The sequence below is a fragment of the Notechis scutatus genome, chromosome 1, assembly GCF_049901735.1.
Source record: "Notechis scutatus isolate UNSWTSFEM ecotype Mainland chromosome 1, rNotScu1.2, whole genome shotgun sequence".
In the NCBI taxonomy this organism is placed as follows: domain Eukaryota; kingdom Metazoa; phylum Chordata; class Lepidosauria; order Squamata; family Elapidae; genus Notechis; species Notechis scutatus.
In genome coordinates, this window is record NC_142009.1 from 325,938,099 (window position 1) to 325,953,773 (window position 15,675).

The 15,675-nt window shown below is 38.9% G+C and overlaps 1 protein-coding gene across 1 annotated transcript in view; it reads right to left on the reverse strand.

Annotated features, from left to right (window-relative positions):
* Positions 1–15,675, reverse strand: part of UNC13A (unc-13 homolog A) — a 126,931-nt gene that overhangs the window by 31,160 nt on the left and 80,096 nt on the right. Inside the window, exons 23-34 of the mRNA XM_087952620.1 lie at positions 11,793–11,861; positions 10,290–10,379; positions 9,472–9,606; positions 9,106–9,239; positions 8,872–8,957; positions 8,323–8,449; positions 6,348–6,444; positions 5,717–5,860; positions 4,415–4,498; positions 2,969–3,046; positions 1,894–1,982; positions 1,413–1,565 (exon numbers count right to left, since the gene is read on the reverse strand). Coding sequence (XP_087808746.1) covers positions 1,413–1,565; positions 1,894–1,982; positions 2,969–3,046; positions 4,415–4,498; positions 5,717–5,860; positions 6,348–6,444; positions 8,323–8,449; positions 8,872–8,957; positions 9,106–9,239; positions 9,472–9,606; positions 10,290–10,379; positions 11,793–11,861 — 1,286 coding nt within the window. The remainder of the gene's footprint in view (positions 1–1,412; positions 1,566–1,893; positions 1,983–2,968; positions 3,047–4,414; positions 4,499–5,716; positions 5,861–6,347; positions 6,445–8,322; positions 8,450–8,871; positions 8,958–9,105; positions 9,240–9,471; positions 9,607–10,289; positions 10,380–11,792; positions 11,862–15,675) is intronic.

Sequence of the window (15,675 nt, forward strand, 5' to 3'; positions counted from 1 at the left end):
ATATCATATTGGCACATATCTGTTGAAAACTCACTTTGAAGGGTCCCTCAGTTTTCACCTAATTAAAAGTGAAAGTCCCCCCCCCCCCCATTCCAAACAATCAGTCACATGGCCCAATCAAGGCAGCATCTGCTGGTGTGGTAACATCACTCCTCCTTCCTCAGGTCAGGTGTGAGAACATCCTTAGTTCCCAAGAGAAAGTATTTTATTTTGACTACACAGCCCCAGCTATCTCTAATCCCCCCTTCCTATCCCTCAGCTATAGTGCAGCAGCACTGAAGCTCCAAGATGGCTTTGGCCAGGCCAGCTCCAGGGTTGACACTGTCCATGCTTAAGGAAGCAAAGTTGCAATCACTGCCAACTTCAGCCTGTTTCTGAAAGGTCCAACAATCACAGAGTTTTCTTAATGAGACTTTCAAGAAGAGATTGCACTGCCATTTGTCAGAAATGGAGTAGGGTCTCCTGCTTGGGTGCAGGGTTGGACTAGATGACCTACAAGGTCCCTTCCAACTCTATTAATCTATTAAATCTGTTAGTGAAAAAGTCAAAATGTTGAAAGCATTTGTTTTTCTGCTGACTTTCCTCTTTATTTACCAAGCTATGCAGGAAGAGGAGCAGGGCCATACAATATAATCATACAGGTAAACTCAATTTGTGACCACGGTTGGGAATGGAACTTGCTTTAGTAAGCACAGCATTTGTCAAGTGAGTCACATCAAATGTTATGATTTTTATGAAATTTATAATGAGCTTGTTAAGTGAATTCAGCTTCCCCCATTGACTTTGCTTGTTGTCTGGGAAAGTGGCAAGTGGCGATCGTGTGACCATGGGACCCTGTGACCATCACAAATACACACCAGTTGCCAAGCCACTGTGGGAATGCTGCAAGGGTCCTAAGTGTGAGGATTGGTTGTAAGTCATATTTTTCAGTGCCGTTGTAACTTTGAACTGTCACTAAACAAATGGCTGTAAGTCAAGGGTTACCAGTACAAATCACAGACCACAAAGAAAACTCTATCATTGCTGGACCAAATCCCACTATGGAGGTGCTTTTATGTTTCTTTGAACGGAATTTTCTCCCTGCATATATAATTAAAAACATAACCTGCCTAGAAAACCAACACTGAGTAAGCAGACTGCATCTAGCCTTCAAAAATTATATTCAGCAACCAACTTATACATTAACAACTTGCTTGAGTAAAAATCCTTCTGACTGTTACTCAAAGAATAATAGAAAGAAAGTTAATCATTATTTTTAATAAAGGTCGGGAACCTGGAAGTGGTTTAATGAAGGAAAAAAAATATACAGAATCAAAAGTCATTGAAATGATTTTTAAAAATGAAATAGAAATGCAACAAATAAATACCCGTAGCTAAGATTTCTACCTTACACCCCCTGGATTTGCACTCACTTGCTATCTAGGAGGTCCATGATAGGCTGCAAGACGTTGTCAGCATCCTGAGCCACGCTGCTGCAGGCACTGGCAGGCACGTTCCCGGTGCCTTTCACTTGGCTCAGGATGTCTCCCATCTGCTTCACACAGTCCTCTATATGGGGCTGAAAACTGGAGAGAAACAGAAGGGTTCACCTGATGTTCTACTAAAGGAGAGACAAGACTAGCCTTCCTTAACCTGGCACCTTGCTCAGATGCTCTCTTGGCAACTCCCATAATTTCTGGCTGGGAACTGTAGGCTCAATAGAGCTGAAGGATGCAAAATTGAGGAAGGCTAGGCCAGAAACCTTGAACTAATGTCATAAATCTTGTGCTTTCATTGATTAATGGGCTAATATCCAGTTTGCCTTCCCCACTCCATTGTATACATCCAATATCAAGTGTTCTGCAGGGAAATGACCTCAAGTTAACATCCCATTGTCTTCCAAACTCATCCTACCTGGTTGCAAATACTCGGCTTAATTCATCCAAGACATTGTTAAGCTTCACCTGAAGTTCTTTGAGGATATCACTGGCTTCTGTGTCCAACTGATGGTACAGAAAATAACAATAATTATGAGCAAAAACCAAAATCACCCTGCTTAAATAATAGAAGCCAGTTTCCAGAAATTTGTCTCAAACGGGGTATGTACTGTATGTACGTATGCATGTATGCATGTTTGTATGTATGTGCATTTGCTTACTTATTTAATTAAAGGTAAAAGGTAAAGGTTCCCCTTGCACATAAATGCTAGTTATTCCTGACTCTAGGGGGGTGGTGCTCATCTCCGTTACAAAGCCAAAGGGCCAGCGCTGTCCGAAGACGTCTCTGTGGCCATGTGGCCGGCATGAGTAAACGCCGGAGGCACATAGAACGCTGTTACCTTCCCACCAAAGTGGTCCCTATTTTTCTACTTGCATTTTTACATGCTTTCGAACTGCTAGGTTGGCAGAAGCTGGGACAAGTAAGGGAGCTCACTCCGTTATGTGGCAGTAGGGATTTGAACTGCCAAACTGCCAACCTTTCTGATCGACAAGCTCAGCATCTTAGCCACTAAATCCCTCACTTATTTACTCAGAATGGCTTAAATGCTCTACCGCAGTCTAAAGAGACACTAATGTAAGTCTATTATATTGTATTTAGAAAGGCAAAAAATTTTAGGGATTGGCTAAATTAGTATGATGTCTCATGAATTTTCCACCTGGTACCAGTTTGAGAAGGCCAAAAAAAAAAAAAAAAAAGGAAAGGAAATCAAAGAATCCAGAATTGATTCAGAGATATTTTGAATTTGTAGCTTTGGGCATGTCAGGTTGAGCACACCTTCTCCATCAACACTCCCCTTAATCAAATAAAAGAATATTTTCCCTTATTGATGAGAAATCAAATCTAACCTCCAGGTCTAATGGATGAGTGGAGAAGAGATCTTGCAGAACAACATGATGCCTGCAAGAGGTGACTAAGACCTAACATGTCTCTCTGTGCCTGTCTGGTCCACTTCCAGCCCAGCTGTGCAAGATAATTCAAAAATGCAAACCTCTTTCCCTCCCATAGCTTCAAACATCTTCTCTAGCTGGACACGCAACTGCTGTATGTTGTTCATCAGGATACAGGGCTGGAACAGAAGAATCACATATATACAAACACATTTCAAGGCTGTGCTATCTCTGATCAACGCACATATGAATACTGGGGTTGACATGGGCATCAATTGTGATATGAAATGAAGCAACTCTTGCCCTGGAGGAGATTCAGGTTAGATTTCTGGAGGAACTTCCTGATGGTGAGAATTATCAAGCAATGGTGAATTGGTGTGTTCCCTTTGCTGAAGGGCTTTAAACTGAGGCTGACATCTGACAAACTGACACGAGCCATGATCTTAAAGCGGTTTTCCATTGCTGTCTTCCAAACATTTTGCAAACTCCCCAGTTAATGTACAACTCTGGATTTTTATTATTATTATTATTATTATAATACAGTCGTGGTGGTACAGTGATTAGAGTGCAGTACTGCAGGCTACTTCTCCTGACTGCCAGCTGCCTATAATTTGCCAGTTCAAATCCCACCAGGCTCAATGTTGACTCAGCCTTCCGTCCTTAATTTTTCCTTCCAGTAAAATGAGGGCCCAGATTGTTGGGGGCAATATGCTGACTCTGTAAATTGCTTAGAGAGGGCTGTAAAACACTATAAAGCAATAAAGTGCTATCTGACTTTAGCAGAACCTGCACCAAAGAGAAGCTTGGAGTAGATTACATATGAGGTCCTCCCAATTCTGTGATTTTAGGGTATTCCAGTTTCAGGGCAATGTTAGTTAACTCAGCTCTGTTAAATCAATATTGTTGGTCCATCCTCCGCAGTTCTAACTTCTATTAAACTAATATTAAGGGAGACTGCAAGGTAAAGTTCTGAAATAGTAAAGCAATAAAGGTATTTTTTTGGTGCATCGGACCTCCATTATTAACTTCCAGCAAAAAAACCTAGAAAAACAATACAGAGAACATGTGTAGCTCAGGGTTGAAATGAAGGATCCTGGTGCTCTCTGAACTTGGTTGTTTTCCTGCAAATGGTTTATTACCCAAACTACGTAACATCATTAGTTACCTGGTTTGGGTAATAAAACATCTGCAAGAAAATTACTAAGCTCAGAGAGTACCAAGGACCCCTCAAAGCTGGAAAAGCCAATTATCCCTATTCATGTTCACTTCTTGTACAACTCTTAACGTTTGTGAAAACAAAAGAAAGGTCTTGAAGGCTATCTTAATCCAATTCCTACTTGCCACAGGAAACTCACAACAGCAACATCCTTGTTTCCTTTATTCCTAATTGGTGGCATGTAAATTTGATAAATAAATAGAAATAAACAAACTGTTCCACCCCATCCCCATAATGGAGCTCATTGGGCTCCTTGGGATCCCCGGTTCTGCGGGAAGATTTTAAAACAAAAAGCACGTCAGAAACCGAAGGCAGGAATGCAATACATCACCACTTTTTCCTTCTCCTTGGAGCAGTAGGAAGCAAAGCCTTTAGAGATGATCTCAGCATACTGCAGCAAGACATTGCTAATGGTCTGAAAAGCAAAGTGAAGTTGATAAGAAAGAGAAGGAGAATTTGAACAGACATTGTGATCAAATTGTGATTTGCTGCATAATAGCAAGGCCTTCCCCAATATGATGCCCTTTATGTGTGCTGGATCACAATTTTCAGCATTCTTCAGCCAGCAAGTCCTAGCTTGGTAGATGGATGGACTCTACATGGTCAGTGTCTCCTTTTCAACAATAATTATACAAATACTTCCAGGCAGGCCATAAAAACAGGAATTGAGGATAAGGCCACTCTCAGAGATATATAACTCTGAGGAGGAAAGTTCCATTTTATCTAATACGTTTAATATCTGGAAACTGTTCTGTCTATCATGGACATTGAATATTTCTGTATCATACCCAAGATCTGCCTAAATCAGCATACAGTTCCATTCCCCAGCCACAATCTTTTAATTAATTTTTTTTAAAAAAATATTGAACAAAAACAATAAAAATAATGAACGTGGTGTAATCATCCTGAGAAACCTATTTGTCATACATATCTATTGTGGATAGCATATAATACAAATTTACATAACATATACATTTATACATTACAGTAATTTTCCTTATTTCTAAGCTACTATCTTAACATCCTTATCTTATTTTAATTTTAAGTCCTTCTTTTTTCCCCACCATTGGTAAAATTTATCCCATACTTTATAGTATTCAGTCTCGTCCTTATTTTTTATTTCCAACATTAATGTATCCATTTCAGCGTGTGTCCATATCTTTTTAATTATCTTGGTTTCATTGGGAATTTCCTTAACTTTCCACTTTTGAGCATACACTAATCTTGCTGCCGTGATCAAGTGTATTATTAGATACATTAGTTCCTTATTGTATCTTTCTGTATTGATTCCCAGCAAAAAAAAAATAAAAATCCGCTTTATGCTCAAGTTTAATCTCACCAATTTCTTCTAACCCCCAGCCACAATCTTTATCTCGCTTTACCTAGCAGCTAGGTGGAAGTCTTCATAATATTCTTGAGTCAAATAGAAATTGACCTTCTATAGCTATTGAAACTTTCTATAAAAAGGTGGAACAATAAGATCAACTCTGAAGGTGTTTTGGTCTTCCTAGCAATGGCTTTTAGTTCAGAAAGATTTCTGGGCTGGTCAACTTGTTGTTCCTCGCTATCATTTCAAAGGCAGAAATTATAAGCACACATCAGTAGTGACCATAGCAGAGGAACTGCTCCTTACCTTGGCAAACCTGCGCATGTAATGGCCTACAATCTGTGGGTCAGGGCACTCCAACTTCTTGATAATCTCAAAGCTTTGGTTGAGCTGGGAGAAGACATCAACCACAGAGCAGGAGAAGAGGGCATGTTCTGAGGTTTGTTGGAACTGGAAAAAGACCCAAGAAAGTTGAATGAGAAGCTAACTTCTTTGAGATGGAAAACAGGAAACTGCTATTGCCTGAGTTAGAACATTTATCTTGCTAAACTCATTATTGCCTATTCTGACAGTGAATTACTGAACCACCCAAAAAGGCCTTTTTTCTAGTCTTATCCAGAGATGACGAAACCCAAACTTGATAACTTTTGTTCTCAAAACTTACGTTCTGTGATTGAAGTGAAAGATGGAATTCTGGTGAATTAACAGAATATTCATCGGACAATTTATAAGATAATAATATTTGCAATGTTGTGTGGATAAATGTTTGACATGCTCATTGTTATGCGACACTGGCTCTTTCTAAAATATGTCTCCATCAAAAGTTGCCACAAAGAGCAGTGTTCCAACAGAATTCAGTTCTGAGGTTGTTGTTTTTTTATTATTATAATTACAGTGATGGTGAAATCAGATGCAAATCTTCAGCCTGATACATTACCCCATCTTTCTTGTCCCGTTCTAATGCTCCATGCAAGAAATCTCGTGACACTTCCTCATTCTCATCCAGCCACTGGATAACAAAAGGTTCAAACCATCTAGAGAAACAAATGAAAAAAAGTGTAAGGTTGAAATCAAGAAAATCTATCCTAGCCAATTCAAGAGAATTTGAAATAGGGATGGGCAAGATTTTTGTTCAGTTTTTCATCAGAACTTACCAAGCTCTAAAAATGTCATTAAAAACAGGATAAAAACAAAGTAGTTTTTTTTCTTTAATGAATGAAAAGTAAAAGAAAAGAATGAAAAGTAAAAAAAGTAAATCTTTTTGAAGTTCTCCCCCTAACAAGTGTTAGTTTTAGAAGTATAAAATCTCTTAGTGCAGTTTCAGAAGAAATCTAAAGAAACAGGCATTAATTTTCTAAAAACTGAAAAAAGGTGATCTCTGGAATTTTTCTCCTAAAATATTAGTTAGAAGGGGCCATTGAGACCATGAGATCTAGCCCCCTGCTTAATGCAGAAATTCAAATGAATGCATCCTGAGAGATGGCTACTCAAGCTTCTGCTTGATCACAAGTGTTCAGTCTGAACAAAAGAATGTTCTTGTGAAGCTCAGTGCATGGTGGGAGATAAAACAGAACCAAATAAACAATTTGAATAATTTGAAGTGGGGCCACTGAATGGGCCTGTCCTGAGGCTTGCCCTTAGATCCTTCTTACAAGTACAGTTCCTACCTTAAGCAGTTGCCAAGCAAGAACTGATTTTTAAGAATCAGTTCTTAAAATTATACCTTCACTGTTCACTGTTATACCTTATACAGGTATACCTTATACTTACAACAGTTCATTTAAAGTTACAACAGTTAAAAAAAGTGACTTAAGACTATTTTTCATACTTATGACCATTGTAGCATCCTTGAGGTCATATGATAAAAATTCAGACACTTGGCACCTGGTTCATATTTATGATGGTTATATTGTCCTGGGGTCAATTTGTTTGGTCAATGATTATGACACATGACCTATTACTTGCTATTTATATGTACACTGTGAACTTATGCACCGGAGATAAATTCCTTGTGTGTCTGATCACATCTGGACAATAAAGAATTCTATTCTATTTATTTTATTCTTTTCTGTTCTGTTCCATTCATGTGATCACTTTTTGGGACCTTCTGACAAGCAAAGTCAATGGGGAAGGTAGATTCATTTAACAGCTGCAGTGATTAACTTAACAACTGTGGCAAGAAAGGTCATAAAATGGAGCAAAATTCACTTATCAAATCTCACTTAACAACAGAAATTTTGGGCTCAATTGTGGTTGTACGTTGAGTTTAACCTGTACTAGTTATATTTTCTAATTCTACCATTTTTGTGAAATGTGGTGTTTTGATTATTTTAGTACAGGGGTCCCCAACCGCCGGTCCGCGGCCCGGTACCGACCGCGGAACAAGCCTTACCGGGCCGCTGGTTGCTGGGCGCCGCCATCTTTTTTGGTAAAAAAGCAATTTTTCGTCAAAAGATGGCGGCGCCAGCGCTCGTGAGCTTTTCGGGTAGAAAGCCATTTCTGCCCGAAAAGCTCACCGAAGCGCTATAGCGCCGCTTTTGACGAAAAATCGCTTCGTGATGTCACCGGAAGTGATTTTCGTAAAAAATGGCGACGCCCAGCTGACGCCGGAACCGGGTGCGGGCGCCAGCTGACGCGGAACCGGGCCGCGGCGTCGAAAAGGTTGGGGATCCCTGTTTTAGTATATCTTTATCTTGAATAACGCTCATATGGGCTCTGCAAAAGTCAACTCAATATTCTTTTGGAGTGATAGTGTACTTTGAAAATTTCTGAGCTTCCTAAATATCCCAAATATCTTTAAATATTTTCATGGAGGTAAACATTTAAAGTTTGGGAAGATCAGAAATTTCAAAGTCGGTTTATGGTAAGCAAGGTCAAGGTTTAAGCATGAGGAAAAAAACAAATGGACTTACGCAGGGTATTCAGGAACCCGACTTGTGAAAGATGGAAGATCTGTGACATATTCATTGTACAACCATTTCACCTTAAAGTGCAGGTTCATATAGTCAGCACTCTTGCATAGCCGATGTTTGTCATGCTCTGCATAGTAATGGAAGAGAAGAAGAGAATGAAAGAGAAAGAAGTAAGAAGTGATGGGAATCACAATTCCTGCAACAGGCTTTCAGGATCTGAGTACCGAGTTAGCTATCTTCAGAGATAAAACAAGATCCAAAAGCAAATTGTGGGAAGCAATAGAAGAAAAGTGGGGATGGATGGGGAATGCACATAGCCAGGGCGGAAGTGAGATAAGGGCTTAAACCTGTGAATGAATTGGAAGGTGGATGGTCTCCTCTGAAAATGTTTTTATATGCATTTAACCTGGGTATATGGTTTGGCACAATCCCAGTTTGTCCAGAAAGATCAGAAGCCCAATAAAACATGGAGGGAGGGAGAAGATACATGAACATGTTTTTATAACGATGAGTAGTGCAGCCACTTCTTAAGACTCCAAGAAGGCTCACCTTCCATTGCATACTTCATGTCCTGAGCAAAAAGATTCCACATAACCTCTGCACTGATCTTTCCAACATTCAGCTCCTGAGGGAATCTGTTCAGAATTCAAAGGCAGAACTTCACTTTCATGTCAACATGAAAAATTCACGAAGATACCTGAATCCCACTAATGACCGGGAACTTAATGATTCATGCATTTCCTTTCCCCTTTTTTGAGCACTCTTGGTATGTACAGTACTCACTGGTTGAGGCAGGGTGTGTATGAGTTCTTATCTTCCTCAATGATTGATACTATCAAGGTTATAAGTTTGGACCAAAAGTCTAGATTCTTGATGCTGGGCCCCTGTTCCTCTGGTGGCACTTCACTCTTCTTGGTCTAGGATGATTGGATGGGAAGGAAGAACAAGGAAAAAATACACATTAATTTAGCCAACTCATCCTGTCCCCTTGTAGAAACCAGAAGATCAAGGAGAGATGAAAACTGAGTAGGGCTTCATTAGATTAGAGGCATTCCTCAAAGTGATGCTTTTCATCACTTCTCCAGCCCCTATATTTCCCAGTCAACATGGCCAAAGGCATCCACAATAGAGTAGTGCCAACCCACTCACAGGATCAGTTTGGTATTCACGACTATAGAGTTCATGGCAGTTGTTGAAGATGTATTCATAAGTTGAGTTGAGGCAGGCCTTCACACAATCCTTCACCACCTGACTGGCTCGTGGTGGACTCTGAAGTTCTTGGACCTGCATAAAACAGCAATAAGGAGAGGTGCTAATTATTAGAAGCCATTAACTAATATAGTGCCTACTTTAAAAAGCATCAGACTAAAAGACACATAAAGGATGATTGGAAAACAATTCTTAAAAGGAGAGACTGAAGAAACTGATTATGTTTAGCCCAGAGGAAAAAAATATGTGAGAGGGATAGGAAATATCTGGAGGAGTATCACCCGGAAACAAATCAAGACCTGTTAATTTTCAACTCAATATGCAGGATATACAATACAGAAAAGCAAATTTCACTTTAATATGAAAAAAAGCTTTTTAGAATTAAGAACAGCTTGGCAAGGAACAGCTTCTCTAGGGAGGTGGTAGGCTCCCGTTCATTGGATTTTTAAAACAGAAAGTGAATAGCCATCCCTTCCAGTTTTACAATCCTATTATTTTAATTACCAAGAACATCTCTTGACCCAACAGGCATATTCTTGTAAAGCTTCTATTTTTCTGAATCACTCTCTAGATTGAGACCAGGGTCAGAGAGATCTGAATTTGGTTGGGCTATTTCTGGAGTTTTGGAAAAATGGAACAGGCTATTCCTACACAACTCTAAATCAGATTAAATCACACAATAAGTAATACCAGAAATTAAGGAAGCACAAAATGACATCGTCTTCCATCTTTCCAGGATGGAAGAACTAGAGATTTACCTTCATCCGAAAGAAAGTGATGCTGGTCAAGAGGTCCACTGTTGATTTAAGGTCCTGCAGTCTTTCAGGACTGCTGGCAGGGAAATTATTCTGAGAAATAAGAGAAATTGCAGCAATCATTTGATACACCTTCATTCATCTGTGAACCTACACTCCACATCACTGTCTTTAATCTGCTTGTACAAATCTTTATAGACTACTTTCTGGCAATACTATTCTTAATAAGACAAACCTGTATATATCAACTGAAAATAAGGATGGGAAAGACAATTGGTTCTCACTCTAAGGGAAATTACTAATGCTGGTGGTGTCTAAATTGGTGGTGATAAAAGATTCCCCCACTCATACACTTGTGAGCTTCATTCACCACTAAATCAATCAGATATTCCTCACCCCCATACATGGGAAATGCTTAAAATGCTATTGTAAAAAACTTCACTGCAAACTGAATTGACCCTGACTAGTAACAGGAGAAAGCTCTGTCAGAATCCTCACATCTGTCAGGATTCTTTAATTTCTTCCTCTTCTCAGATTGTTTTGGGCTTCAGTTTAGATTTTAGATTTTTTTTAATTTCACGTTTATTATTTCTTATAAATAACTCAAGGTGGTAAACATATCTAATACCCCTTCCTTCTCCTATTTTCCCCATAATAACAATCCTATGAGGTGAGTTGGGCTGAGAAAGTAACTGGCCTGAAGTCACCCAGCTGGCTTTCATACTTAAACAGGAACTAGAACTCACAGTCTCCAAGTTTCTAGCCTAGTGCCTTAACCACTAGACCAAACTTGCTCTCTTGCCTGGTTGCTCTGTGAATGGAACTGGTTTATCTTTTTCAAGGTCATTTTCTGTACTTTCTATAAATGCCCTGTACAGCATGGATTACTTTTTGATCCATGTCTCTCTGATAGTTTTTGTCTGCCATACCAGATTGGGCACTCCATCAGTGAAACGGTATGACTTGGTGAGTTCTAGGAAGTGTGCCTCCTCTATCATAGCTCTTATTTTGTAGAACAACTTCCCCTCTGAGATATGGACAGCTTTGACTTCTGGAAGGCCATGAAGACCTGGTGATTCCTCCAGGCACTTAGGCCATGAAGTTAGCAGAACACAGAATAATAGAGCTCTGATATGCATGTGGATCTGCTTTTTAAATTGCTATTGAGATTTGAGATTTGAGAGGGGAGATTTGAGTGAGATTTGATTTGATTTTTCTTTAATGGAATTGTAAGTTTGGTTTTATCTTTCTACACCACCCAGAGTGCCTTTGGAGATAGGTAACCATATAAACATGTTGAATGAATGAATGAATGAACGAATGAACCAGAAAACTGGGAGCAAGTTTAATGTTTAGATAATGTGCTCCTTGTTATCTACATAAAGAAAGGAGGACTAAAAACTTGCTCCTTTTCATACAATGACAAATGAAAATTCAAGAAACCAGCCCTTGATTACCTCAAAAAATCTGCCTGTTTCCCCATTCTAAGCAAATGCCCCTCCTTACCCGATACATTGATAGATCAATCCTCAGGGAATTGTGTAGCTGGTCCAGCAGTTTGACAAACCGTTCTTTCTGCAAAAAGAGAGAGCCCCAAAAGCAGGTAAATGAAGTTAAAATAGCGAGACCTTGAACCCCCTCCCTCCGTGTCCCACCGTTGGTCTTGAACTTGGTTCAGGCTTTATCAACTTATGTATAATCAAGATTAAGAAATCATTCTTGAACTTTAGGGCAGGGAACTGGTTGAGTGATGCAAAGCTAAAAGACACCTACAAATGATCTTACTTGACCTATCTTTTTTTTTGGACATTAGTTAGAAGAATCCTACCACCACCACCCCACACTTCCCTCCAAATTACCCTTACCATCTTCTTTTCATGAGGAGCACTCCAGATTGAGGCACAATTAAAGCTTTTGTTGCAGACTTACAGAGAAAGAATAAGACGTCCACATTTTGGAGTAAATGGCAATCCACTGGAAATTCCAGTTCTCTCTTTATGGAATCCTGGTTTAGCTGCTTATGCCTTGATCCAAAAATTGGATCTGTGAACTTGGCAAAACCTATGCATGGGGAACTTTATCGGGGAACAATCCCACTTGACTATCTGACCTTAAAGATGCTATTGTAAGTGCCCACTGCTACAGTAATAAGCTCCAGAACTTTGTTCTGTTTTTTTGCAGAGAGAAAAAAGGAAAATCAGATTTGATTCTTTAATCCAGGGATGGGCAACCTGTAGCTCCAAATTTCTTCTTTGCTGACATCTGGAACCCTGGGAAAAATTGCCCACTCTGGTCCCAACTTCCTATACCTGACTAGGATTGGTTCAACTTATTGGGGTGTATCAAGCAAGATTTCCTGATTAAGATGCTTCTGCCATCATTACTACCACAGTTCTCAAAGATTCTTGAGCAAAGCAGAGGAGACAAGGGATTTAGCATTGGTGCGACATTGCATGCAAAGAGCAAAACAGTCCTTTAGAAAATAACCACCCCTTAGGACACCCCAGTCTTCCCCAATCCAATCACATAAGCTAACTCCCATCCTTTTAACTATGTTTCCCTGCCCTTCCATCTCTGGCTTTCCGAGGCCTAGTCCCAGCTGATGCTGTGTTTCTTAATAACACTGGGCATGCACAGCCAGCCACGCAGGGTATGAAACGTTTGTCAAATTGCCAGGTTGGTGTCAAACAAACTCCCTCCTGGCTAGCAGGCTACAGTCACATTTGCTGTTCTTTCTAACATGGCTCAGTGATATTAAAAAACCAGACCCATGCCCGCCATTAAGACAAGCAAGGCTCATGTGGAGAAAAAGTGTATGTTAGGATTGTGTTGTAAGTGTAGCTGCTGACAGTTTGTGTATCAAGGATCTTTGTCGGTGGAATGTCAGCCATGTACTCTCATTTTTTTTTTACCCAATTCTTCAGTGTAACTAACATCTGTGATAATTTATCATTCTTTCCATGGCTGAGAATGGCAGATATTTCTATGGAAGCATCCTATATTTTTCTTTATTCATGCCTCCATGCTCAATTTTGTCATTGCTTCTGTTGTGTCTTTTAGGCTTGATTTTATCAGGGTTGGAACTGGAAGCTATTTTCTTATTCTTGACCCTATGTCAGAATGGCATCTATTGACTTCTACGGGAGAAAAGAAACTCCAACAACACAGGAGTACGTTTGACAGCACGATGATAGTGGAGGAAAGTGTGGTAACCCAGGATCTAGGCAAAAATAAATCCAGTGTCCCTCCCGATGTTACAATTGCATAGAAGTGAATACGCATTGTTGACAATTTAACCCTGGTTTATATAACTCCACCATCTGAAGTCCCATAAGGGATAAACTGGAAGTGTATTTCATGTTTATGGAGGTTTTAAATTCTCAATGGCCTAGACTGCCTGACAAGCAAAAAGGCAGAATATAAACTGTGAAAACAAATAATATGTGTTCTCTGTGTTGATGAAACAACAAGGGCAGATCGAGTGGTAGGAGGTTTTATAGCAAAAGCTTCTCCCTAGAGTTATATCAATTTATCATCATAAATACAAGCTGTTCTATGTTAAGTGTATGAAAATGTGCTTCCCTTGTTTGATTTATAATGCTCTTTTATTTTAGTTTTGATTTGAATAATAGTTCGTTATATCTTTAGTTTCTTCAGGTCATTGGTGGGGTTTTCATTTAATCTATGTTACTTTTGTGTTTGAGTTAATTGATAAAATGTTGTAGGGGAAGCAATTTGATGGAACTATGCATTTTACAGCATCAGTGTTATTTTTAGGTATGTTTCTCTGCTACAGATTTATTTTCTTATTATTCAATAATACATATTGATAAGGAGGGAAAACTTAAATGCAAGAATTTGGGTAGTCCTCACTTAATTAACAACTACGATAAAATTATGAAAAGTCTTTGTGGTCCTTAAATGGATAATTACATGATCTAATGTGATATTATGATCAATTTTTACAACCACTGTAATGTGAGCCACTGCAATCATTGTATGAATTATGTGGTTATCACATGAATCCATTCTCCCAAATGGGGATTTTTTAAAAAAACCAGAAACTGGCAAAAGCATTGCAAATCACATTCATGTGAGTGTTGAACGCTGCAACTGGTCGTAAGTGCAAGATGGTTGTGAAGCACTCAAAATGCAATCGCATAACTGTGGGAGTGTGGGATGGCACTTGTAACTTTAAGGATGGGTTGTAGTAACTTTTTGGGAGTTGGTTACAATGAACAGAATAGAATAGGATAGGATATTCTTTACTGGCCAAGTGTGATTGGACACACAAGGAATTTGTCTCTGGTGCATAAGCTCTCAGTGTACATACAAACAACAAAGTAATATAATCATAAGATACTAATTGGAGAAGGTAGTAGGAAAGATGAGACGGATAATAGTCATACAGCCCCATTACATGGGCAAATATCCTTAGACGTAAGACAGTGCTGTGGGAATTAGTGTTCAGCAGAGTGATGGCACAAAGGAAAAAACTACCTTTGTATCTAGTTGTTTTGGCATGCAATGCCCTGTAGCGGTGTCCCAAGGGAAGGGGTTGAAACAGTTTATGTCCAGGATGTGAGGGGGTCTGTAGATATTTTCTCAGCCTTCTTTCTGACCGGTACAATACACAGGCCTTCAAATGGAAGGCAGGCTGGTTGCAATTGTTTTTTTTCTGCAGGCCTAACTATCCTTTGAAGTCTGTACCTGTCCTGTTTGGTTGCTGTGCCAAACCAGAAAGTTCTAGAAGTACAATGTTGAATTATTGTTAAGCAACCAGTTAAGTGAGAACTACCTGTACAATGGCTGTATGATAAATCATTGTATTTAATGTTTGATTTGATGCAAAAGCATACTGTGGAGAATCAATACAGTAGTAGAGAAAAATAATCTTGATTCAATGGTGGGGCTTTCTGGCACAGTTTAAAGTAACTTGTTTGTGGGTGGAATAATTGCATCTTTTTTTTAATGTGTCATTTTACTTATGAAAAATGGTGAGGCTTAAATGTATCACCTCAGATATACGTACAAGTGTCCTGCAGTGACAAAAACCTAAAGAAACTGAAAGCTGAGGTAAATGGCCCATGAAATTGGGAATGTAAAAAACAAAAACAAACAGAAAGTTAGGATACTAGACTCTTCAGGTATCAGTTTTATCAACAACTAAAAGCAGAACATTTAAATGTATCAAAATAATAGCAATAATAATTAATATTTTTGCACCAGTTAAAGAACTGGCAGCTGTGACTTCATGCTGTAGTCTGTGTATATTATTATTATTGTTGTTATTATTGTTGTTTTATTATTATTGTATAATTTAATATTGATTTTATTTTTATACTATTATTATTTTGTTATTATTGTTGTTGTTATTGTTGTTATTAAT